Consider the following 26372-nt stretch of genomic DNA (forward strand, 5'->3'; position numbering starts at 1 on the left):
ATGGTATACCTGATCTGTTTTTATTTATAGAGTTCAGCTACAGTTCACTTGCTATTGTTGCCAGCTGACATAAACACTGTATGCCTTATTATTTTCAAAACTAAAAACTGACATACATACACACATATACCACCTGTGCGGTGTCATGATAACAACAAACCCAAAGCAATATTTTCGATCTTCTCCTGGGCGACATTTTGACAGAGTCTCTCAAAAACCAGCCAGAAGCTCAGTAAGAAAACAGGCAGGATGGTGTTCTTTGACATCAGCCAGCATGATTAAAATAATATTGCTTGGCTTCCCATTTCAACCCAAACTGACAGGTAATTTCATGTCAGGGTACAAACAACATCCAGCATACTGTATATGAACACGTTTGTCCTCCCCATGCCCCTTTCACTGCAGATGATAGCCTAACAGCCAGAGTGAATTTGGGAGCAGATGAGGGACTGCTTCTGTTTGGAATGGTGGGATTATTTCCTTGCAGCGAGGACACAGTAAACACAGATGAGACTGGTATAGTGAGCAGGGGAGGAAGGAGAGTGAAATTGAGTAGAGTTAATACTTTGAAAGTCACAGAAGAGGAGTTTTAAGTTTGAATCTCTGAGCAGCTATGAGTTATGTTTTAATGACAGTGCAATTCTAAACTGTATAATGAGGTATCATTGCTTTTTCCTGGCTAATCACAAATTACTATATATTAATGTATAATTAACACAACTTAGTTTTTGTGGACCTACTTGTTTGATTGTAGGGTAAATCATTTTCATATATTCCAAAACACATCTTCTATTATCCATACAATATAATCACCCACACAAGTACTTTCTTGTGGAAGTTTAAACAACTTTGAAGGGGCAGTGAGACAAATAGAGTGGACCTCAGTCGATCTTGGAGAGATGTTGGTGGAGACAGAGATTGAAAGGGTAGAGTAGTTGGGGGAGTTACACTGCCATGGCATCACTGAGCAGTAGTTTTGCAGGTCATAAGGCTAGACGAAAGAGATGGCTTTGTCTTACTTTGATAGATCACCTTCTTCTATTTTCACTCCAAGAAACAGCCAGTTTTCTTGAGTAAGAAGAGCATTATGGGAAAAAGCTGGAAAAGAGTTTAAAATGTATGCGGTAGTGTAACGAAAGAAAGCTCCTACTTTCTTTCTCTTTTTTACAATTCTCTCCTGCCAAGACAGTGAAACCCCAAAATTATAACTAATGTTTAATGTATGTTCTGATCCGAGGATAAACTCTACTGACATAATGTGTGTTTGTGTATTGTTTAGTGTGTCCATGCTTTGACAGCAGAAATGATCAGAGGCCGCTCCAGTGATTATTGCTGTTTAAATGTTTAATGCATGAGGAAGAGTGTGAAGGAGTGAATCAAAGGGAGAAACCAAGGGAAGATTTATTCTGAAAAACATAAGAACAGGTGTTTCAGACAGAAGGTGACAGAATATTTATGTCTGATGTGAGAAACCACAGCTCATCCAAGCCGGATCGTGTGTCTCCTTCAAATGAATGTGCCGTATTAAGATCATTCGCTGGTTACTTGCCTCCTGCCAGTTGGTCTGCGTTTGTGTTTGCCTGCCGTCGTTGCTGTAATTTGGTACAGGGAATACTTCACACAGATGGATTTCAAAACTCTTGTCATAACTATCATCATCAGGATGATTCTTCCACTTTTCTCCTGTTGAAGGATCTATTTTATACTCAGGGGAAGGAAATGAAACAAGAACACTTATACCCTCCTGCTGTAAGACAGGAAGGCCTCCGAATGTGGACAAAAACACTCCAAGTCCTCTGTTGTTGCGGAACACTTTTTTTTTTTCATTCACTTTTTGGATAAGAGTAGGAGGTGGTAATTGAGGGGGGGCTGAAAATTGCTTTTCAGTCACAGAGCGTTACTGACGGCAATTCATTACTGGAGGCTGAAAAGAAACTCCATCTGCCCCCATTGTTGTTGATAGAATGTTTTGTCCTCTGATTTTGCTTTGGAATTTGTGTTGTCATTTCTTTAAGAGACTGAGTTTATGTTCTGCACCCCGGGGGGCTTCTGAACTGTGATATGATACCAGAAGCATCTTACTGTCTACTGATACAACTAGCAATACTGTGAAGGATGAACAGAACAAGTCCTACATGTACTTTTTGTAATGCATTACCTGCCATGTTGCCCAGGAGAAACTGATGTCAACAGTACTTTTAATATGGCCGCTGTCTTCCTGTTCTGAACTCACAGTTTGCATCTTTTCTAAAAGCAACATGACATTATACTTACCAGTAATTATTTTTCCTGATCATTGATACAGTCATCTTTTGAAGTAACAATAAACTCCAGTCTAATATATTGAATGTTGCGTTATCCAGTCAACAAGTCCATCAGCTGCAAAAGGCAACAGGATGAGGTCATTGGTTGGGAAGGTGGATTGCCTTTGCTGAGCCAAGGAGATCCACACAGAGTATATTGAGTTGGCTGCTCTCCCTCCTCTATCATTCAAATTGCAAACAAGATGATGAAGCACATAACATTTGAGCCTGCTCTGTCAATAATTAATAATGATGAGAGGAATCTCATGTGATACACTTAACTGGAAGTGGGGTTATTCAGTTTCTCTTATGTTAAGTCTGTTAACGTCCCTGTATCCTTTCAAAGATTTGACTTTCAAAACATCAGTTAGCTTATTTTTCCCCGGCAGTTTTTTTTTCCTCTTTACTCTGACTCATTGTTCACCCTTTTAATCCTTTCATATTTGTGTCTTCCTTCCTCCCTTCAGCTGAGTGTGGTGGCATCATCAAGGATGAGCCCGCTGGTCGTATCCTGTCTCCGGGCTACCCGGCTCCATACGAGCATAACCTACACTGTGTGTGGACGATTGAGGCTGCCCCTGGAAGCACTGTTAGGTCTGAACAACACTCTTTACATCCTTTTTTTGTGCTTTCTAGTTTTCTGATTACACTGTTCTTTTTCAGGCTCTCTTTCAATCTGCCACCTTTCAATACACTTCCAATTTAGCCACCCTTTTTTGCAGCGGTATTCATCACTTTCACAGGCTGCTGTGTAATCAATCTTCAGTGAGTTCCTATTGGCCAGTAGTTGGGTTACTACTGGGTAAGTGAAATGCCAACTCAGGCCTCCAGGTTTCACACTACAAGGAAAAAAGTCAGGAACTTCAACTTAATCTTGGCCTTTGTTTTGGGGGGTTTCTATTCTTTACTTTAAGGAACTGCAAGCCAGCAACCTGCCGGGCTTGTCGTTTTTTTGGCTTGTGTTGCTAGTCCATTCATCCATCTTGATGGCCCATTGTCAAGCAGCTCTTCATGTTAAGGGGTGCAGTGATAACAGGTCCAAGCACCCCATATGTTGTGCAGCCCATCCTGAGGGGCTCCCAGATGTTCGGTTACTGAGTCCTTGGCTGCTATTGAGAGTTATGCTCTATGTTGTGGACACCTCATAGAGAGACACAATACACTTATCTCTAACACTATTATTGCTTTAACGTTCTTGCAAAGAGACAAACTATAAAATCACTTTGGTCGTGAAATTTCAGATTCAAGTTAAGGAACTTTTGGGAATAACTAGCTGTGCTTCAGTTTCCTCCCCTTTGGCATTAATATTTCTATCCGTTATTGTTTTTGCATGCATAAATGCTTGCATACTTTTTGTTTATTCATTTTGATTGTTAATGCGAACATTTGTTATAAGGATGTGCTCTGTCCTGTGGCCTCTTTTACAGTTAATGCGTCTGATGCTATAATAGTGCTGCCAATGGAACTTTAACTCCCCATCTTCTTACAAAGATCATCCCCAAAGACTCGAGTCATTATTGTTATCTCAACTCTTCGGATATTACCCATACTCTTATATAAACAAATCCCCGAGCTAGTAAAAGGCAGTTTTTTAACTAAAGGGCATCATCATTATAATTTTTTTTACAAAACTGAGTCCCTTATTTATTTAGATATTTGAGCCTTCACTTCTGCAGTGTTTGTCTTATTCTTTGTCCATTAAGCTACTTAGGTCTACATGCATGTTATAAGACCAATGTCAGTCATATAGCATTATTAGAACGAATGTCCATGATCCCCCTAAACATGTAAAAATGACAGTGTTGCATGTATTGAGAATATTAACTGTGTTTATGCACTGCCATGAATCAGCAATGTAAACTATAATCTTGTAAGCCTGGCTACTTGAAGGAACAATGCTCTCCAAGGAGAAAACTGTTAAATCCATAAGCGCGTGTGTATACGAAGAAACATGTGGGAGAGGCAGAGAACACAATAGATGGTTTAAGAGGAGGGCTATAATCTCTCCCTTCTTGTAAATTGGATTAACTCACCCCAGAAGATCACATGCTCTTCATAGAGGAACATTTATGTATAGGTGTTACAGCTGCATACTGTACACTCTTTTGTTGTGTTGCACTGCACTCTAGGGCATTGAAACTTGAATGAAAAGGCTAATACATTTCATTTCTAAATCCGGGGAATAGCTGCCTTCAGTTCAATCATTGTTTTAGCAAAAACTGTCTCAGAAAAACGTTCAGACTGCAATGTGTTTGTTTTTGCAATTGGCATCATTGTGCATGAGATGATTCAGCGTGGTTGTCTGCGTGCTGCTATATCCTATAGCTGGCACATCTGACATTCCTGGGTCCCTTCATGATTGCTAGTTTAGGTTCATTAGTGTCTCCGCTACCTCTGGGTCCCTGGCATTCCTCTGCAAGGTATGCACCATACCCATGCCTTTGATCCTACCCACGCATTTCATTATTGAGCAGAATTTGCAATGCATTAGCCCAGGGATTCCTTGTATATCAAATGGTGAAGCTGAAGGTAGCACACTAATCAAACCGCGCTGAGTTTGAGAGAGACCGCAAGTTGTTCCTAGTGACAGCAGACATCTAAGAAGTCCATGAACTTGTTTGCAGAGAGATATTGATGAAGAGAGAATATACGTGGGAGGCACTGTGTGGAATACAGACATACAAAAGATAATAACAATGTAAAAGGAACAGAGGTGACAAGGGAGGCAATGAGCCATTTCACCGATGAGCATTAAAGAGATCAAAGGACAGATATAGGCCACGTAGTACACTGAGTAATGAAGTTATTCATCTGCAATTAGTATTTAAGTAAAACACGTGCTGTGAGCTGATGATATTGTGTCTGTGGGAGATATAATACTGTACACAGCTTGGACTGTTGCTCATGATACATCAACAGGAGTAACAATATGTAAAGAAAACCATTGTGTTAAGGCATACTGTCTAAGTCTGTCTGTATCGTTGCCTTCATGCGAGCTAACCCATAACCACAGAGCTTTGAGCAGGTACTTGTAGAATATGAAGGTGAAGTAAGAAACTCTTGAACCACTGACAACTGTTTCCAGAGAGTTACATAAAGTATTTAAATCCAAAGCAAAGCACGAGAGGTGCTGTCATAATGTCTTGTTAGTTGTTGCGTTGTTCACTGTTTGTAAAGCAGCACCAGGATTTGTCTTGAGATACAATCAGCAGTACAGTCTGTGTTGTTCAGCTGAGAGAGAGACTTGTTTGAATACGATGAAATGTAAGCTATGAAATACTTAAAAAAAAAAAAAAACACACTTTACATAATTATTTTTAGTGTGGAGTTTTTCCTTAAAGGAGCCACATATACCAATTTTCCAATGCAATGCATTCCACATTTGTCATGCTCTGTCACAGAAATATTGCCCTTGGTCTCAAATGAATATGCACATATATTTCACCGGGTTTGCACAGCCAAAAGTAATGTTTTGTATATTATGTATTTCCAGTTGATTCATAAAGGTGTGTGTGTCTGTGTGTGTCTGTGTCTGTGTCTGTGTCTGTGTATGTGTCTGTGTGTGTCTGTTTGTGTGTGTGTGTGTCTGTGTGTCTGTGTGTTAGTGCCCCCTATATGTTTCAGGGAACCAATTTAAGTTTTGGACTATTCAGATGGGAATACTTTTCACACTGCAGAGTTGTATTAGCTTGTCCGTATATTTATGGGATATTTCAAGAATATAGAGTGGGGTACTTGCAGATTTCATCACAGTGAGGTTCAGTGTGGAGAAATATTTGAGCTGGAAAAAGTTTAAGGAAAAGGAATGAACTTGGTAAATTGATGGCACAAGCACAATGAGTTTGTGTGTTCTCAAACCCCTCCTTTAATCATTCTGATTCATTTCCCAGTGTCACACCTTTTCCAGTTTGAATCTAATTGTGTTCTTTTTATCTGCACGATAACACTGCTTACATGTTATTACATCATGGAACTCGCAGTGCATGAGTTGGACTAAGATTTCTGTGACCGCAGCTTGGATCAAGTCACAAGACAACCTCCATGTGATGGTTGTACTGTCTGATGTGCTCGGTGTCTTTTACAGCCCACAGTATGGTTATGTCTCAACCTTGATAGATCGTCCCACAGGGACAGTCCCACCGAGGCCACTTCAACACATATTGATGAGGGTGGCTCTCAGTGTGACATTGCTTTTCTGTGCAATCTCAATTAGTTGTGAGGAAGCAGACCGTATATGTGCTCTACATCTCTCTTCATTCCTTCATACCCCCCCCCCCCCCCCCCCCCCCCCCCACACACACACACACACACACACACACACAGTCAGACACACACACACTCAGACACTCGCATATGCTTACTTATTTATCATCTTCATGCACACATACACGTTCTCTGAAGACTCCCCACAGGACTCATGATTGCAGCTAGACTATTTTGTATTCATGTGAGAGAGTCTCTGCTCTCTCCCTGTTCCTCTCTGCATTTCTCTCATATGAATACAAAATAATTAAGGCAGAATCAAAAAAGACCTGCAAAATCTTTTCCATCCCTCTCTTCCCTCATGTCTCCTCCTCACGGCGATTCCTCTGACACTTGATTGAGCTTTTTTATCTTGTTAAAAAGGGAAAAAGGGGACGAGCGTAAAGGAGAGCCCTTAGCTGTAAACTTTAAAACATGGCTTTCTATGATCCCGCAAAACGTTAAGTGCACAAGGGGACCCAAATCTCCCTTTTCCTTAGTGAGTGATACATTCATTCTGTCAACTTGTTGTTTTATTCATCTCTTAAGTACCCTAACCTCCCACTCCACCTCACCTCCCAAGCATTTGTGTTAAGTGGAGAAGTTGTCTTTAAATGGACTTCTCCCTCTGGAAGTGAATACTTTTTTTCCTACGTAGTTCTTTCTGAAGTAAGAAACTTTGGATGGCTAGCTTTGCTCATTTGGAACCTGAACCTATGAGATTCAGATGTAGTTTTTGCAGTATGTTCTGCATCACATAACACACTTCTAATGCGAGAAAAATGAAAAAAAAAAAACATATGAAAACTGTTTTAAAAGGAAGATGACCAGTAGGATAATAAAAAGTGTCATCTTCACGGCCTGAGTGTGTTCTACCAAGATCTCTGAACAAAAGAAAGAACAAAGATAAAGAGATATTTTGGTGCCAAACTCAACATCTCGTCCTGCTACCTTCCTGTATCACTCTTATCCTCACACAATCTCCTCTTTCTCACTAGCTCCTTATCCCGCCCCCCAGCCCTCACTCTCAGAAAGTGACAAGGAGAGATAGGCTATTTAGATCTTGTATAAAAGGAACCAATTATCCTAACATGCAGCCCACGTCCATCCTATCCATCCGACCGCACAGCACAAATCCCTCCATCCTTCAGCTTCCTCTGCTCTCCATCAACCTCTTATCCTCCTGCCATCAACCTCTTCTTCCAGCAACTTGGGAATGATTAACACTGGTCTGTTTTTCGTTCCCTTCTGTACCTTCTGCTTTCCTTCTACCTACCTCTTCTCTTCCACCCACCTTTCCATTTTCCTTCATCCACATAAATAAGGAAGAGGAGGACAAAGCCATTTGGTGTCTGACAGTCCTGAAGGTTGTGTTAGAACGTGCGACCTGCTGGCACATGATATCCAACACGTGACAGCTGCTTGATTCCAACATTACTCATGCTAATCCCCTGAACCTTCTTTTAGCCTTCCTCACATCAGCTATGTATGGATTCACACACTGTACATAAACCCATTAATAGCCCGCATAGAAAGAAATACATTTTTAGAAAACATGCTTTATTGTTTAATTCATGCTGGCAGATCCTGTAAAACACCTCAGTGTCTCCAGTTGAGTGTATAGCAGGGTGGAGCGTAGGTAAAGTTTATCAGCATTTGCATAACAAGCATCCAACTGCCTAAAGGCTGATTTATACTTCTGCGTTGAATCAACGGCGTACCCTACGCCGGGGGTCCGCGTAGCTCCCGTACCTACGCCGAGGCCTACGCACGTAGCTGACGTGCTCCTCCTCCAAAATGTAACTCCCCGTAGAGCCGACGCGGACCTCAAGCTCTGTGATTGGTCCGCTCGGCGGCTTTGTCTTTCCCGCATTTACAACACTTCCGGGATCCCGGACATCGGCCGCACATCGGCTGTGTATTTCATCTCCTCCTCTCTATTCTTCATGTAATCATGTCTGTATGATAAACAGCAACATGTATCAGCTGTAGATTAACATAACACGCTCTGAATCTCTGTGGAAAAGTAAACAAAGATCGTAGCGGGGCAGGAAGCAGGCGACCGGCTATCAGAGAGACCGCACTGCCCTCTAGGGTTTCGGCGGAGAATTGCTGCGCGACACGGACACACCGTCGCACAAGTATGTGGGGCTCAAGTCCGCGTCAGCCCCTGCTGCGTAGGGGAGACGCAGAAGTATAAATCAGCCTTAAAGGCTGATACTTCTGCGTCAAATCGACGGCGTAGCCTACGCAGGGGGTCCACATAGCTCCCATGCCTACGTATGTAGCTGACGTGCACCTCCTCCAAAATGTAACTACGCGTAGAATCGACGCGGACCGCAAGCCCTGTGATTGGTCCGCTCGGCGGCATTGTGTTTCCCGCATTTATATCACTTCCGGGATCCCGGACATCGGCCGCATATCAGCCGTGTATTTCATCTCCTCCTCTCTATTCTTCATTTAATCATGTCTGTATGATAAAAAGCTACATATATCAGCTGTAGATTAACATAACACGCTCTGAATCACTGTGGAAAAGTAAATAGAGATCGTAGCGGGGCCGGAAGCAGGCGACCGGCTATCAGAAAGACCACACTGCCCTCAAGCGTTTGGCGGAGACACATCAACCCCCAAGTATGTGGCGCTCATGTCCGCGTCAGCCCCTGCTGCGTAGGGGAGACGCAGAAGTATAAATCAGCCTTAAGGCACTAAAGAGACAGGGATGGAGGTCTGTCGGCTAAACCTTTGGTTGATGGGACTGAAAGGGCTAACCAGGAAAGATGGGAAATGAGTGTGTCAACACTTTTACTATCAGCTAAAATATATAACTTAATCACATAAAAGGATGGACTCATGTCAGGGTTATGTGAGAAACTCTTCATCCTGTTAGAGAATTATGGAAATGAGCTCTGCGGAATGATAAACAACTTTTATTAAGTTTGACTTTATTCCTCTTATATTGAATATTTAGTTATTGCTTTGTCCAAACTTTTCTTCTCCTGAACTTTCACAGTGTTCAACATCACATGCACGCACAACTTGTGGAGGTCTGGCTAACTTAGATAACACAAAGCTTTTGGTGTTATTGTTCAATCGTAACCAGTTAATGTGGTGTCTTTCTGAATGTTTAATTCTGTAGATTACCTAAATAGATTAAGAACATTACACTTAACATCTGTTAAAGGTTTAGCAGCAGGTACCACCATTGACTTCTACCGGTGCATGTCAGTGTGAAATGTCCCTCTCAAGTGCCTCTCAGCTCCTCAGCAGAAGTTGTGTTAGAGGTGAGTCAGCACCACACAAACATTTTTGGATTTAAAGCAACGAGTGGTTTGACACCCATCACCCTGAGCTCAGGGCTGCTGCGACTCCAACAAAAAAAACAAAGACAAAAAGAGTCTTCTGTTTTTCTTAATAGACTATAAACTTCAGGGTTTGATTCTCTGTTGACATAAGAGAAAACACAGCTGTGTTTGGCAGCAAATGCTGAGAAAAGTAAACAGCTTTGGCTTTTTCTCTGTTCTTCCTCCACTAACATCTCATATGTATCATATGTTATGGCATGTCTTTCTGTTCTTCTATTTACAATGTAATTGTTTTTATTGAGCTTCATGGATTACTGTACATCACAGGGTATTATCTGTGCTCCAGTGGATATTAGCAAGATAACTACGAGCAGAGGAATGATGAGCACAAAGAATAGGATAAGTGATTTTGCTATTTCTTAGAAGAACATTTAAAACATGTGATGTGCTGCCCTGTGGAGATAACAGGGTTACTGTTCATATTGTGTGTTGCATGTGTTCATTCCAAGGCATGGATTCTGATGTACAGGCATGTAATGCAGAACGCCCTTCAAATATTACTTCCAGTGTACATTTGCGTGTTAAAGTACCTGTGCACCTGTCTGCATCCGTTTGTTTTATGTGCACTTTTTTTTTACAGGCATTATGACAGGGCTTGTCAAGTAGGTTATGTACAGTATCCACACAACAAGCACATTGTTGAGTAGCCCCTGGCTGCTGCTCGCACATCAGACAGTATGGGAATCGGAGTCTGACACCAATTATGCAGAAACGGTGGGAACTTGTTGCTAAACCCGACATATCAGTGGGTTGCTGTTTTTCCTCTGCATCATCTTCAGCTCAAGGCAGTGTGCGTGTGTGCGTGTGTGCATGTGTGCGTGTGTGCGTGTGTGCGTGTGTGCGCGTGTGCGCGTGTGTGCGTGTGTGTGTGCGTGTGTGTGTGTGTGTGTGTGTGTGTAAAGGGATGAGGATGGTAAAAGCACAAAATGTACCGCGATTTGATCCAAGATGAGAAGGACAGAGATTAACATTCAGCCAAATAAGTCTAAAAAGAGATGTGAGAAAAGGACTTTGTGACAGTTTAATAATGATAAAGGAAGATCAGTCTTAAGGACTAAAAGTTGAATAAACACAGCTTCAGAGATTGCACGTTTTAAAATGAATGAACTGAATGGTTTGGGTTGGTTTGTGGCAGAAATGTTTGTTTCCTTTGAAAACGTAGTTATTGAAACATGAGGAAGTGTGTCAGCAACTTCCGTTTGGACAAAATATTGTTTAGTAACTTCTCATTATTGCATCATTTTCATAAAAATACTTTAATTTGAATTATTTGACATTGAAAGAATAAATGTACAGTTTGTATTTTTAAATGATTGCTCACACAAATCAGACATTTCTTTAAGGCTTTGATTTTGTGTTTCCAGCACTAAAGTTTGAAGTGAGAGGTATTCCCTAGTGAGCTCAGTTTCTCTGTGACATGTTTGCAAGATGTTACAAAACATTCAAGAAGAGCACTTAAAGTAAGACTTTTAGAGTGTTTATTTTTTTTCTGTAATAAATGAGAAGGAAATAAACAGTGTTGTTGTGATGAACACTTTGCATGGGAAACAGCTGAGTTCAGTTTAATTCAACACAATTTAACCAAGTGTTCCCTTTATTTTGAGAGCACCTTTATCTCATTGTATACTACTGTTTCTTTTATTTTGAAGGCATGTTAGACTGCAGTGTGTTTCAGAGGAAAGAATCAAAGGCACTAAATTAAGTGAGCTGACATAAGCGGGCCATGTTTGTTATAATTTTCCAAATCTTTGAGACTTTGCTGCAGGATGAAGCTGCTCAGAATACTGTTTGTCTTATAATAACTCTTTTATATTGAGTTGTGCATGTCAACATTACAGCCAGTCTCTCATCTGTACTAAAATAGAGCTCTATGTCCCTTTAGTCCTGCTGAATCTGTCCATAACACATACTTATAAATGCTTACACACTTGACTCTGAGCAATTTATCATTACCAATCCACTACTTTGAGGCTGCTGCACTTATACACAACTGCAGTGCATTTCTCATCTAGAGGACCACCAGCTGGCTGACAGCTGTCTGTGCCAAAGTGAAGGGTAGATATTTTGACAGCATCATCCTTCTGATGTCTAGACTGCAACTATTAAATGCCGTGGCAGACGTATCTGCTTGACTGACATTGCGGAACATTGATTGAATGCTCTGGATTTGGTGTCTGTGATTCACTTTAAAAGTTATTTGTTTCCCTCTTGTATGCGTGCCCTTAACCATGTTTTTGTCTTCCTTCCTCTCTTCTAATTGACTCTTTAATCACATTATTACTGTGGGTACATTGATTCTTTTAAAGTCTCAGTATTTTTATTAAACCCTTTTATTTCCTCCTCCTCTGCTTAGACTCATCCATTTTACATTGAGATGTTGAATTGGATTGCTAGAAGCCTAGATTTTCCCTTTTATGAACCTTTTTTGTATTATGATGTGATTTAATTTAAGCCTCTATCTTACATAAACAAAAACTTAGCAGCCTAAAAGTTACATTTTGAAAATATGGTGAATGCAGAAGTTCCCCAGAATCCTCTGGTTTATATTAAACCAGCATCATGTGACCCAAGTTTTTCTTCATAAGCGTCCTTAAAAGTCTCTAAACTAATACATATAGGACCTCGTCTTGAGATACATACTGAGTGATGCATGGCAAATTTTAGCTTAAAACAAATGGACTATTGCTTTTTCACTTGTCATGTCTTCTAAAGCCGCTCATTTTCTTTTTACAGTCTGCATTTCCTGGTTTTCCACACTGAGGAGGTCCACGACGTGCTTCGGATCTGGGACGGGCCCCAGGATGGAGGGGTCCTGCTTAGGGAGCTGAGTGGCTCTGCACTGCCTCCGGACGCCCACAGCACCTTCAATACCATCAGCCTGCAGTTCACCACAGACTTCTTCACCAGCAAGCAGGGCTTTGCTCTGCAATTCTCTGGTGAGGAGGAATGTTGATGGGATGGAGTGATGTAAAATAAATATATAAAAAAAAAAATAATAATAATAATAATAATAATAATATAGGTTATTTATATAGCACTTATCAAAACAGACGTTGCAAAGTGCTTTACATCATAGAAACCCACAATAATAAACAAAGGGGGAGACATATTGAGCTAGCAAGACAATTGAAGAGGAGCAGATTAAAGGAAGAGCCGAGTAAAAGACTAAAAGATAAACTACTAAAAACAATTAAAATAATAAAACATTTAAAATCTGTAAAACTAATAAAAACAATAAGTGAATAAAAGAAAAACATTATTACAAGAAAATTAAAGATAAATGTAGAATCATGGATAAAACAGTATTACAAGAAGGCCTTTCAATAAAAATATGTTTTCAGCTGTGATTTAAAAGAAGATACTGATGTTGCTTGCCTAACATGAAAGTAGACTTTGTGACTGAGAGACAAAAGTCAATACTCAGGTTGATCTGTGAACTTGAGTGGTAAAAACATGTAACCATTCATTGTGTCACTGAGGATTATTATCATGTTGCTACAATCATTGTGCTTCCTCTCGCTCCTCCAGTCTCTACAGCAACCTCCTGCAATGACCCAGGCATGCCTACTAATGGGACACGCAGCGGGGACAGCAGAGAGCCTGGGGACCATGTGGTGTTCCAGTGTGATCCTGGATACATCCTGCAGGGGGCCAACAGGATCACCTGCACTGAAATCAATGGTCGCTTCTTCTGGCAGCCAGACCCCCCTACATGCACAGGTACTGTATCATCCTGAATATTGCCACATAGCTGGTGCTACTGATAGTAATAATAACATGTGGTGCATGAAGAATTTTGCGTTTCCCAAAGATATCTTGTTAATTGGATGTTTAAGTAGGAGTGTAATAAGTTTGAGAAATACACTGATACTTGAATGAAACCCCTTAAGATTGAATAAAATAGACATTATAAAATCACTTATTTTTGCTGTGCCACCCACCTTTGAGGATATTAAGTACACTCCTACAGTTTCTGTGGAGAACTTCAGTGTTTGTGCAATTTTAAATTATTCAGTTGTCAAAGACGTTAGTGTATTGCCTAAAACTGGAAGTTATCTTGAAAGTATGTTATGACTGCATTCTGCATTATTCAGCCTACCGCATCACCTCTATCCCTGCTCTGACTTTTGAGAAACAGGTAGACAATACAGATTCCTAATGAGATTACTTAACAGACTCTTAAGTGAACCTAAGAGGCAAACCCGATTGCTGTGTTCCCCAGACGTCTGCTGAAGTCACTGCAGCAGACAGAGAGATCTCATTATCTCGTTTCTCGTGAACAACACAGAGCTCTCAGTCAGACCCTTTACGCGTATCTTCTTTTGTATGAAAATACTTTTATGTCCTACAAAATACTTTAACTTGACAATGAAAATCAAAACCTCACAATTAGCCACCTTGTTTAATTACTACTTGGCTTAATTAGTGTGATATTTTGGATGAGGGAAAGTTACAGGTAAGAACATGAAAAGCAGTGTCATCGGGCATTAGCCACGTCTTGATTAAGCATCTGTCACTATGTCTTCTTGCAGGCAGACCGTATTCACATACAGAGAGAGACTGAGAGTTAATGAACAGGAATATCACGTAAAGATTTAGAGGTGTTCTTGTGTTATTGGTTGTCTTTCTATCTTTTTGTTTATAGCTCCATGTGGCGGGAACCTGACGGGTCCTAGCGGACTGATACTGTCTCCAGACTATCCTGAACCGTACCCCCATGGTAGAGAGTGTGACTGGAGAGTTACTGTCACACTGGACTATGTCATCGCTCTTAGCTTTAACCAGTAAGCTTCATTACTAATTGATAATAGTATCAAAAACCCTGTCAGGGAAATGTCTCGTATCTTCTTTGAACTGATAATCTTAATGAAATGTACATTTCTCTTACCAGGTTCAGCTTAGAGCCCAGTTATGACTTCTTACATATCTATGATGGGCCAGACTCTCTCAGCCCCCTGCTGGGTAGCTTCTATGGGACAGATGTTCCCGATCGCATCGAGAGCAGCGCCAACACTCTCTTCCTGGCCTTTCGCAGTGATGCTTCCCTCAGCAGCAATGGATTTGTGCTTCAGTACACAGGTGGGTGCACAGGGCTTCTGATGAAAACACAGTATTTGGCTAATTGGACAAAAACATCAAGCTAGTGGGGACTTGGGTTATGTGTGTGTGTGTGTGTGTGTGTGTGTGTGTGTGTGTGTGTGTGTGTGTGTGTGTGTGTGTGTGTGTGTGTGTGTGTGTGTGTGTGTGTGTGTGTGTGTGTGTGTGTGTGTGTGTGTGTGTGTAAATATATATGTAAGAGTTTTTCATCATCAGTTTTTCATCCCCTGCTCTGTAAGATTCTGAGCAAACCAGCGAATTTGAAATGGAATGTGAGACTTTATCCCCCAAACAATTCATGTTTTAAAATTCTTCCTTTTGTCAGAGTGCAAATGGATTTACCCTCTGCTGCTTATCGACCTTGCAGATTGTTTCTTTTTAACTCTCTCTTGTGTCTAGTCTGAAGTAAGTGAGATTAGTGGTGAGAAAATTGCTTCAGAGAAAGAACGGGGTGTCTGTGCCGCAGCTTCACGATCCCCCTCCTCCCATTTGTGCCATAGTCTGCTTGGGTGTTATTGATCTGTCCCCCCTCTACTAGTCGACTAACAAAGAATTATGAAAATGAAAAGCCAGCAGCATGTGTGCTTAAGCTCCGTTTGATCACCGCTTTGCAGCTGCACAAAGCCTTCTCATAAATTAGAGCAAACAACATTTTGTTGTCTCATGCTGAGCTTAGCTGACCGCAGCATGTTGTTTGGGGGACCCACTTTATTTGCTCACACAAGGTACTGTGTACAGCACACATGCCGCAGAATGATCCAAGACATCCTTGAAAGAGGGCCAGTTGGTTATGGATAACGCAACACATCTGTGTTTTCGGCATTTGTGTTTGAATCTCACAATGGAACGCCTCACCCCCTGTATGTTAAAGCCTTTTCCTAACAAATATACAGGCGCTGAACAAGCTTTAAATTACACAGGGCGTCTTCGCTAAGGGCTTTGCTTGGGAGAACAGTTTTAAATCTTCCTAACTCTCCCAGCCACAATTAGAGCTGTTTAAGGTATCAGACGTTTAACCAATTCCAGATCGACCCTGAGCTCTCTGCTTCTTGGCTGGTGTTCAGATGGGATTTGATCTATGTTAGCAATTCAACTGATTTCACAATGCTACCTATTTATGTGATGCAGCTCGGAGCTTTCATTAGCGAATTATACATAAATGGAGTTAAACACAGCGTTTTGTTGAGACATTGTTACAGAGTCTACCCCTTAAGTCACTTTCAGAGATATTTACTGCAGTGTGTGATACAGTGTGTGATATTGTATGGCCAATCTGGTAGAGCAGATGGACCCAGTGTGGGGCTCAGAATATTCCCTCTCCACACTTCCAATTCTCCACACTAATGAACCATAACCAAATAATACATAAATTACCTCCTCAGTTTCAGACAAACAACATGGCAGAAAAGCACGGCTGGCTGTGGGTTTAGGTCTGTTTGGTGAAAAAGCAGCAAGTTGACAAGTTGGCGGGGTCTGTGTTTGGTCAGCCGGCTGCTTAAAATTGCATTACAAAATTCGCCTGAGGTGCTGTCAGCCTCTTTACCAAGCAATCGTTGTGTCTCTGTGTTTTGTTTCTGTGTCTCTGGCCATGTCTGATTAGTGTCTCCAGGGTAATATGTAGGCTGAAAGTTTCCATGCCTGAGACACATTTAGATGAAACACATGGACACAGACATAAACAGAAACACATATACTGTACATGAATCCTTATACTCAAATATATCTCATCAAACCACTTCTCAAACTCCCGGGCTCATTTTCACATCACTTACACTTCACTGAGTGTTTTCCAGAACAGACAATGCCACTTCTCCACCTTTCCTTGCAGCTCCAAATGTCCCAGCTCAAGGGATTTTAAATCGGCAGTCCTCACTGCACTGACCGACCTTCTCAACAGTAGCTTGTGTCCAGGGCTGGTCCTCACCCAGTGCCCGCTACATCCATCACGCCTCTGCTGTCTCTAGCCAGGTGTGCCGGTTTAATGAAGGCAGCAGCAAGGGAAGGTTCAGGTCTAAATCAGCCCATGAAAGGGCTCAACCTGTCTAGAACAGGTGCCCTGGGTGACAGACAGGCAGGCCACATGCCTGGCCTCAGCACTCTGTTCAGCCATGAAGGGCAGCCTCCCGTCTGGTCAGCAGATCCCCAGATTTCAGGTTAAAAACCGGGCATTTATCCAAAGCACCGCTTGCACTTTAATAAATCACTAAAACTTTAGTTAGACTACACTTTGTGATAATTACTCAACGCACAAAGCAAGTAGCTTCATGACATGTAATAGTGTGTTGTGATTAGTTTGGTTAAATCAAATTGCAGAGCAAGAAAAAAAAATCTCCTCAAATTAATTTTCCTTTTTTATTAAAGTAAGAAATTAAACAGAAAACAGTCAGAGTAGAGGTATAATTATATAACACAATGCCTTTTCAAAAGACTGCCGTCATGTATAAGAACTAAAATGCAGTCTTTTGTGTTAATATTGCAATTGAACATTTTAAAAATACGTCTAAAATAGGGAAAAAGATTTTGTGTAGCTGTAGTTTTTTATACTGAGAGCTTGTTTTCAACCTGTTGATATTTGAGGCTCTCACATTTTAGTCAGGCACCAAATTGTTGGTTAAAGTTTCCTTACAAAAGACAACATTCGACCCACCTTCCTCTTCCCTGTGTGTGTGTGTGTGTGTGTGTGTGTGTGTGTGTGTGTGTGTGTGTGTGTGTGTGTGTGTGTGTGTGTGTGTGTGTGTGTGTGTGTGTGTGTGTGTGTGTGTGTGTGTCATCAAATATTGAAGTTTTCTTTGAGACTAGAGTGCAGAGTGTCTAAGATTGAACCAAATTGCTTTGGGCATTTTTCCTCTGTTTATTTTAGCTGTGAGGGCGTGAAGTGTGCCAAATTGACAGGCCTCCTCACACATGCACATTTTCCACCTGAGAACAATGTGATGCTAGATTGAGCGAGACATCTTTCTTACGACCTCAGGTCTGGTGATTGATATGCGGTTAGATACGGAGTGTGTATGTGCATGTGTTGGGGTTGAGTATGTGTGTGTGTGTGTTCGCCAGAGAGAGCTTGCGTATGTGCATTGTCTTCTCTAGTTGAGTGCACAGTGAAGTGTTGTGTGAAAGGCGGTTGTGTGCAGTCAGCAGACCTTGGGCCAGAGCAATGCCACTCTCAATCAACTGCCTGTCTGTCTCCACAGCCATACATACCTCCAGCAGCCACAGATGAAAGGGCACAGTCAAGGGCTAGAGAGAAAAGTGGCAGTCAGTGAGATATATTTACTGAAAGAGGAAAGCACAGAGTAGGGGAAAAAAGGGAATGAGTGAAGGAAAGGAGAACACACAGAATATCAGCAGCCTTGGACAGAAAATGCTTTCTATTCCTGTATCACTGCTGCATCTTGATGCAAAAAGTTCCCTCTTTTTTGGTACTAACACGCATTCCCTTCTGTCACTGATTTTCCACTGTGTTACCTCTCTCCACAGAGAACCCCAGGGAGTCCTGCTTCGAGCCCGGTGTGGTGCGCAATGGGACACGGGTGGGCGCCGACCTCAAGCTGGGCTCAACTGTCACCTACCACTGTGACAGCGGCTACACACTAGAGGGAGACCAAACTCTCACTTGCATCATGGGGGGAGATGGCAAACCAAGTTGGAACAAACCCAAACCCATCTGCATTGGTAAACACTGACATCTGGAGACGGTTGTTAGCAACACAAACCACATCAGTGCTTATAGATTTATCTCATGTAAACATGCATTTCCGATTATGTGGCTTTTGCACCAAGCTATATCCTGCAGGTATGCATGTAGAGCTGCCTTCTTTCTGCTAATGCTAATAAATGTGAGGGAGAAGCCTTAATGTTATCTGCAGTTGGAAAAAAGCTTCTTATTTTGCATATCTGCTACACACACTCATAACAAAACCTGCGTCATCCTGCCTGTTCTCTGACATTTCCACGACATGACTAACACATGCTGTGCATGTTCCCCTGAAAAGCTGCAAAAAGATCCCAAACACCAACCAGAGTAGCTCTCGCAGTGTGAAGCCTCAGTTTTATGTCAGGTGGAAGGCATGCTCTCACAACCAAAACACACAAGCTACAAGCTACAAGCACACACGTAGCATTTTTAGGAGCTTTAATCTGCAGAGGAGAATTCAGGTCTCATCTAACCTTAGCTAACCCAGAGGGACACTTGAAAAACATTGCAATTTCAGTGTGGCAAACACCTGGGACATCTCCAACCCAAAGCCCAATCAGACAAGAAAAGTAATTTAGGAGTAATGGAATAGTGGGGATGGAAAAGCAGGAGGTGGAGGAGAAATTGAATCTTACACTATTGGCTTTAGACATACCTTTTCTGTCTGAATAGTCTGCTCGTGTCTCATCTCTGTGTCTCTCCTTAGCTCCATGTGGAGGACAGTACTCGGGTTTGGAGGGAGTTGTCTTGTCTCCTGGTTACCCCGGCAACTACAGCAGTGCACGGACCTGTCTGTACTCGGTGGTGGTGCCCAAAGATTATGGTAAGTGAAGAAACCACTCATTATGACGGTATTCAGATATTTTGATGTCAGATCTTTACAGTAAAAGTACAGTTTTGTCTGTGTCTATGGGTGTAATAGGACAGGTAATCATGTGTACGTAGTGAAGCTGCAAATGTTCTCTGGTCAGCCAAAAAACTCCACTGAAGTACCTTAAGTTAAAGAAAATATATATATATTTCCAGTGAAACTAATGAAAGCAAGACAGCCCAGCCTTTTTTTCTCCACACCTGATATTTTTAGTAACAGATGCGTAGGAGCAAACAAGTTTGTGGAGAACTTAAAGGAGCTCCCCCACACAGTGTGTTCCCTGCTTGCAATTAAATCGCTTTAGTCTGAGGTTTACTGAAAGGAGTTTTTCACTTTTCTACATGCTAAATCAAACAGTGATCTACAGTTCCCATATCCATCTGTCTCATTGCAACACCAGATTTTCGTGTTACTTCAGTAGAGAAATTGAATCGCTATGTTACACATCAGGCGCACAATATGTCTGTCTCGGATATACACACATACACCCCAAAAAATAATTGGTGTCTGGAACATCCAGAGTTCCCGCATTTTCACTGCTTTTTGGCATTTCAATTTTAAAGGTCACGGCTTGCTTCCAATATGTGATCTGATGCTGTAGGAGCAGCAAATTATTCATAAATCAAAACAATGCAGAAGTGAGACACAGCTCAAACACACACACAAAAAGAAGCCACATTTTTTCACTTAGTTGCCCACAATGTCTGTCGTCTTCACTTTCTGTCTGTATTTCCTTTTTTCAAACTCCTGCTTCCCTTTCTCTTCCCTCTGGCTCTTTAATGACTTATCAGTTTTGTGCCTCTCGAAGGGACAGCTTAAGTCTCACGTTAAATTACATCAAACAGAAGTGGCTGGCATGTGTTTGGCTTTGGGGCACCTCAAGCCCAGCCTTGTGAATGGTGAGGTCATGGCGCTCGTTTGGAGGTCTGAAATGAAGGGGCACCCATCCTGTCTTGGACCCTGTCGGCAACATTTTTCTTTCAATGAAGTCAAATCTAGAGAGGAAGGTGGAATAATTAGAGTCCAAATTTGCATATTCTTTGAAAATGACAGTGAAGGCTGCGCACTTAGTTATAAAAGGCCAAAATTGCTCTCACCTCCATTCTTGCTGTTTTCCCTTAGGCACCAAGACTTATGATGGACTATTATCCTCAAATGCAGAAGACAGGTTCAGTGTTACTGTTTCTATTGGCCTCTCTTATCATTTTAAAAAAAAGAGGATGTACAGGTATAGCAACTATTAACATAACCAAGATCCGCCCTGCTAGAGCACTTGTCCTCTGTCCTCTCTGCTCTTTCCCCCATCCCCTTATCATGCTTTAGCCTGCAATATTCAACACAAGTAAAATAGACAAAAATTAGATATGAGAGAGCTGGATATGTTATATGCCATAGCATTAAAATGGGAGAATAGAATGGCTTGAAAGGATGAAAGCATTGTAGTAGAGTTTTAGCAGCACATTGTGCAACAGATTGGCAGTCATTGCCGAAGTCTTTCATCTGCCGACAAGCCATCAAGCTCAGACAGGATTGCCGATCTCGTCGTATTATATCAGTATTGGGTTTTGTTGCCCTAACTGGTGTATTATGCACCTCACTTGGAAGAAGACACTTTGATTGAAATTTCTGTTGAAAATATTCTTTTTGAATGTGGATACAACTGAGTACTCTTTTTGTATGGATTGTCTGTGTCATTTCAAATAGGTATTAAAGCTTTCAGGGATTCTGTGATGTAGTCACTATTTTTAGGTAATATCACTCTCCTCTGATGTCAGTTTTTTTCCTCTTCTGTCTTTTCAGTCGTCTTCAGTCAATTCGCCTTTTTCCAGACGGCTCTGAATGACATCGTGGAGGTTTATGATGGGGCGACACAGCACTCCCGTGTCCTCAGCTCCCTATCTGGAGCACACACAGGTACCTAAACATAAACACACTCAGAAGCAGGCATGCTTTGACATTTTTCTGTAGCTGCTATGGGGCATAAATCCGCATCTCAGCTTAAAGGAGAAGGAAAGCAGAGGCTAATTACTTTGAACTGCAGAAAGGCAAGACATGACTTGAGGGATTTGACTATTTGATTTCATAGCCATTTTTGACACAAGAGGAAACTAAATAAAATGTTGTCTTAGCCTCATCCCCTTCACAAGGATCCAGTTAAACTGAGAGACAAATAGCTGACACAGGCAGAGCTGCTGGGTCCGCAGGTGGGCTCCAGTGAGCTGTAAAACTGTTCAATAATGACAACAGCACCTTAAAGATTCACAGGGATGACATATCTGTAGACAGGCTCAAGAACTCACAGCATCACATACACCTGAATTCTTAATGCACAAATACACGTCAGCTTTGTAAGCCTGTGCAGTTTTGTAGGAAAACAAATTCACAACAACACACTAACACCTGTGTGCCCGATGTAAGGAAGGGAGGTGTCTCGGGATTTCCTTGTTCCCTTTCATCTAGAAATAAAATACATGTTTTAGTATAAAGACTGACTCATGGCCACATTAACATAACTATAAATATCATGAATAGTGAAGAACAACCTAAGAGCATTGGTATTATGCTAATAATGTTGGCTCAACTGTTAAGCTTGCAGCTACGTTTTCATGCTACAGTGTCAGTCAAAATTCTTGCCAAATTTGCTGCATAAAACCCTTTCAGTGTCATTTTAAGCTGCAATTACCTCAAGAAGGTCTCATTCCACCATGTTTTTAATACCTTTAATTTAATTCATTTATCTAAAGAAATGCCTTAATGTGAGGCAAACATTAAAGAATGCCAAATATTTTTTTAATATGCACCAGATGTTGATTCATAATACACAGTGTCAACTTTGTTATGGTTGAGTTATGGTGAGAAATACCAGCTTCCCACTGAAATCACTGATGTATTCCTTGGAGGTTAAATTAAAGACACAAGAACATATTCTACCAGGCTTGTGAGAAATATCTATTGATCTGTCCCAATCCGATGCTGGGATCAAAAGGAAGTAAGACCTTCAGATAGTCCTCTGTTCTTTTGCAAAGGCTTCTCAATAAATATCCAGCAAAAGTAAAGCCGACAAAGATAGAAGGACAAAATGATAACTGTTAAAAGGTCAAAAGTGAAAAGGTGGAGGATACCTAAATACTTCTGTGGCGTGTTGCTGTTGATGCACAGGTGAGATAAATGCCACAGCTGCATGGGTTGGCTACAAAAGAAACAACTTTGGGGTGTGTGTGAGGAGGGGGGTTTCAACCTTTTGGGAGGGTTGGGGTGAAGAGGTGTGTGGGGTAGGGGCAGCTCTCCATCTCAGCTTGCTCCAGCCCTGTGGCTTGACAAAAGCGAAATGATTACTTTGGTTTGTGTCCAGGGCAGCCTCAGAAAATCCAGTTTACAGCTCAATAAACAGGACGCTATATTAACTGCAGACTCCTGGCGGCAGGTTCACAGGGCTCTCTAACCAGGCATGGCACAGCTGAGCGGACACACTTTGGCAAGAGAAGAGAGACTTTTAGTCAGCACAGGCAGGGGGGCTCAAGAACTGGAGCACACAGGCATAACTAGCATGAATTAGGCATGATCCAGGCATAAAGATACACTGAAGCTTTCAATTCTACTAACATACACAACTGCTAATCTATAAAGCGAGAAATGAATGCATGCAGTCTTTCATCATAGGCATTGAATATAGAGTATGGTAATTAGTATTCTAGTGGTTGACAATATATTATTTGTCAAACATTTTTAATCACTAGTCAAACACAAAACAGTGTACTGTGATTATTGTGACTTTAAAAAGTATCATTCACTGAACTAGTTTCTGCGAAGGGATTAAAAGTATGCTTATTGTCCTTACGTCTGGTGAAGCATATCACTATTGTAATGTTGAGATGATGAGAACTCCCTGACTGAATAGCAGGATGTTGTGGTAACATTGATAAGAAGGAGAAGAGATGAAGAAGTGATTCATGAAGTCATCGATCGAGAAAAGAAATGGGAGAAAGGCATGTTTGCAGAAAAGACAAAAGGATTAGATCAAAAAATCAGGGGACTCATGTTAATGCCGATTAGAAAAGGATCAGAAAAAAGGCAATTTTATCCATCTGCAGGACCAGGGAGTCCATTGTAATTCAGCTGTATCTGAGTTTGACTCCTTGATAACTAATTTGCTTCCTTTCTTACTTTTGTTCAAAATGCTGAATTCATGCTCCACCTTTATTCATTAACCATTCAAACCACTTCAATTTGTCCCCAATGAGCTGAGAACAGGGTGCCTCTGTTTTAACTCCAAACCTGTTTGAGTTATGGTTTAACAGCTGTAGCTTCAGTTAATCTCTGGCATTTTCCCCACAACTGCTGAATCAAAACCATTGCACACCAACACCTGCCAAAGAATTTTGACTATTGACTTCCAGCCAAAGTCATATCTGTCCTTGTAAGTCTTCCATATGCCAGCGTAGAGGATCATTTTAAGGGCAAAGTGGTTTGCAGCTGGAAAGTGGCCAGAGGGTTGATAAGTTACATGCTGACACATGTTTGATCCGTCTGGATGAATACCTGCCCAGCACAGCAAATTATGAAACACCGCCACCATGATAGCGCGCAGCAAGGGCTTCTTCTAATAAACTACCCAGCATGCCTTGGGGATCCTACGGAAGAAACCGAAGAATCATAGTGATAACGCACTTAAAAACTGAGCTATAGCAGCTTTCAGGACACTGTGTTTGAAAGTGCAGAAATATTCACACACTTAAACATGAGCAAAACACACATGCACAGGACAGACTCACTGACACACACACTCTCACAGACACACAGATGTTGCCTCTGGGGTTAAGCACGTCTGCCTCCCTCTACAGTGTGACAGCAAGCAGACACAGAGTAATGAGATCCACTGCAGAGAGCCAGTCAGCAGCCCACTGAGAGAGAGACAGAGAGTCAGAGACAGAGATGCTCACACTTTGTATCATGTTCTGTGTCAGTCAACAAATGTTTTCCACCACAGTAGATGTGTCATGGGGTTTTCTTGTGTTTAATTACACTTTCGGTTGACGAGGGTAGCAAACAATCATACCAGTAATTGCTCTGACATAATATCTTCTTTCTGGGGGGTGGGGTTTAAAGACAAATCTTTCATTTTGAACAGTCAAGTATCATTGGAGGATTGTTTTTATGGCAAACATACAGCTCTGGATAAATTAGGAGACCACTGCAAACATGTTTTTCTCTGTTTCTGTTACTTACAGATTTGTGTGTGAGTAAAAAAAAATGTATTATATTGTAAACAACATTTCTCATTTTGGTCTTCTAAAATTGAAAACTGGTCAAGTAAACAAAATATGTTTTATTTTTCAGGCCCTGAATTATGCAAAGAAAAAGCAAGGTTCATATTGATTTTTAAACAGCACAATAATAATGGTTAGACTTGGGAAGAGTTCAGAAACCATTATTTGGTGGAATTACCCTGATTTTAAAATAACAACATTAATGCATCGTGGCATGCTCTCTATTATCTACCCGACATTGCCAGTCTTGATGCAAAAGCAAGCAGCTCATCTTTTTTCAATGGCATGTTAGATGATCACCAAATCAGAACCTTATCTAGTAGAAGGAGGTATCAACAGATTATGGTATAGAATGGCTGTCATTCATTTAGTGATGCTGACTGAAGGAAACAATTGAAGTGATCTTATAACTTATCCGTAGCTGTGTGCAGTAGTAGCCTCACAAACTGTTGGATTTGAAATCGGGTCTGTATAATTTCTTTCTAGTTGTGCTTATGTGTATGCCATTAGGTATGTACCGATCCACATTGTGTCCTCCACTGGGTGGTATCTGTGTTTCATTAGGTGGAGAGCTGATGTAGCATGGAGGCAGCTAATTAAAGAGGCTCAGAAATGTGAAGATATTTCACGCTCGTTACTCCAAAGAATTCATCAGCAAATCGTAATATGTGCAAAGCTCATGTTTCAAGGGATGGTGGTGGTAGCGTAGCAAAATATAACACAACTAGTTTAACTGAGCATCTCAAGAACCATCATGACAAAGAATATAACAAGTTCAACCAAACACAAATGGAAACCAAAACAAAGCAGTTAACGTTGTCAGCTTTATCACAACGATGCAAAAACCTTCCCAGTGATGTTTAAAAGTGTGAAAATGACAGACAGTTTTTGGATTAGTGGTTAAGGTTGAGAAACGCCTGCTGCTTGTTGAAAATGAGAGATTCTGCCGCCTGGTTGAGTACTTGGAACCCAGGTACAGTTAACCATCACTTGTTCTTCCAGCACTGCTCTGCGTAAAGGTCTGCATACACTTATCAAAATATATTTTGCACAAAGTCACAAAGACCAATGAAAGTCCTCTCTTCACACACTATATGCCATGTAAGGCAAATTGAAGCATGACAAAATGTGCTATTTACATTACCGGTGACCTACAAAAACTCAAGCTCCATCACCCTTGGCCTTGAAATTTGACAGATGGGCAGTCACTAAGCCCTGGTCAGGTGACCTATGAGTCCTGCCTGAACAGTTTGCTGTTAACACTTCTGAATATAAGCAGGAGCCTGATTGTGGAGAGCTTTACTCTGCAGGTGATAGAACCAACCTTGAATTTGAGCAAGCTGTGAACATAAGAGCTGGTTCTACAGCACTTACAAGTGATAGTGCACCATTTTACACCAGCTGCCGAAACTCTAGTTATGATTTGGTAATTTGGGGATGTGAACAGAGAGTTACAATAATCCAGCTGGGACGAGACAAAGAAAACAACCCTCAATTAAAAATGCTTTTTAGCTTGAGAAAACAAGAGCTTGA

General features: G+C 41.3%; 1 protein-coding gene across 1 annotated transcript in view; it reads left to right on the forward strand.

Annotated features, from left to right (window-relative positions):
• The window catches only part of csmd2 (CUB and Sushi multiple domains 2), a 253729-nt gene that overhangs the window by 168406 nt on the left and 58951 nt on the right, over positions 1 to 26372 (forward strand). Inside the window, 8 exon segments of the mRNA XM_034704867.1 lie at positions 2771 to 2897; positions 12644 to 12846; positions 13439 to 13630; positions 14556 to 14694; positions 14802 to 14989; positions 18485 to 18679; positions 19408 to 19524; positions 21373 to 21486. Coding sequence (XP_034560758.1) covers positions 2771 to 2897; positions 12644 to 12846; positions 13439 to 13630; positions 14556 to 14694; positions 14802 to 14989; positions 18485 to 18679; positions 19408 to 19524; positions 21373 to 21486 — 1275 coding nt within the window.

Source organism: Notolabrus celidotus, chromosome 16 (genome assembly GCF_009762535.1).
Source record: "Notolabrus celidotus isolate fNotCel1 chromosome 16, fNotCel1.pri, whole genome shotgun sequence".
Classification (NCBI taxonomy): Eukaryota; Metazoa; Chordata; class Actinopteri; order Labriformes; family Labridae; genus Notolabrus; species Notolabrus celidotus.